The sequence below is a fragment of the Arachis duranensis genome, chromosome 1 (genome assembly GCF_000817695.3).
Source record: "Arachis duranensis cultivar V14167 chromosome 1, aradu.V14167.gnm2.J7QH, whole genome shotgun sequence".
Lineage (NCBI taxonomy): Eukaryota > Viridiplantae > Streptophyta > Magnoliopsida > Fabales > Fabaceae > Arachis > Arachis duranensis.
Window position 1 is genome coordinate 2,725,684 of NC_029772.3, and position 1,072 is coordinate 2,726,755.

The following is a 1,072-nucleotide window of genomic DNA, read 5'->3' on the forward strand; positions in this document are numbered from 1 at the left end:
AAGTGTCAATTCCTCATGAATTCATTTTTCCTCCAAAATGAAAGTACTATTCTCTCTTCTAAATTTATTTTAGAAAAATATATTTATTATAATTATATTACAATTAGCATTTAATGAATAATGCATAATTATAATAATTTAGAAAAGTAAAATAAAGTCCAGTAATTTATCTTCCGACTGCACATGTGTATAGAATAACTTTTAAGAATGAGTCATGTATAGTAAATACGGTCGATAATTGTAAAATTATATACTAACATTGATATAATATTATTTCACGTATATGTTTTGCAGGCATCAAAGAAAAGTGTTGAGTTATTTTTTAGTAGATTTAGATTATTTATTGTTTATTAGAGAATTTTATGCATTAGAATTCTCTAATAATTTCTTATTTATTTTGAGCTAATTTTGATATATTCTTACTTGACAGTAAAATAACATATAAAACTTTGTTGGTGGGTCTAAATATTATTAAGTTATTTATGGTCACATTGAATATATATGTTTGATTTATTGAAAAAAGTAGATTACTAAAACCAATTAATAACTATTTTAGAATTAATATATTTAACTAGCTTAAGAAAAAACAAATAATATATAACATGTTATATTTTTATTAATCAAATTATTATAATTTAAATTAATTTTAATAAAATAATTTAAAATTATAATTTCAATTTTATCATGTGCATGATAAGGGTTATTCCACTTATATATATTATAATCATCATAGTGTATTTAATTATAATTGAGTCAACTAATTTAACTTATTAGTTGAACCAATATTCCAATAATACATTAGCATAATTGATTGTCGGTTCTTAATTCTTATTTTCAAAGCTAATGTAAAATTGTAGATTAACGATGAATATTTTACTAGTGGCGATCAAATATATAGAATGAAGAAAACAGAGAAAATAGATAAGAAACACAAAAACTCATTCAGCCAAGTCGTTGGGTTAAAAAAAATTGAAGCAGAGAGTAAGGCCTTTGTGTTTGTTGTGCATTGGCAATGGGTAGCGAAGAAGAGAAGGTTCTAGAGAAACAACTTGAGCATCAATTGCAAGAGCAA

At 23.0% G+C, this 1,072-nt stretch overlaps 1 protein-coding gene across 1 annotated transcript in view; it reads left to right on the top strand.

Moving 5' to 3' along the window:
- Positions 1-922: 922 nt before the first annotated feature.
- Positions 923-1,072, top strand: part of LOC107468707 (zinc finger CCCH domain-containing protein 18) — a gene marked incomplete in the record, with an annotated part of 5,613 nt that continues 5,463 nt past the window's right edge. Inside the window, 1 exon segment of the mRNA XM_052254233.1 lies at positions 923-1,072. Coding sequence (XP_052110193.1) covers positions 1,013-1,072 — 60 coding nt within the window.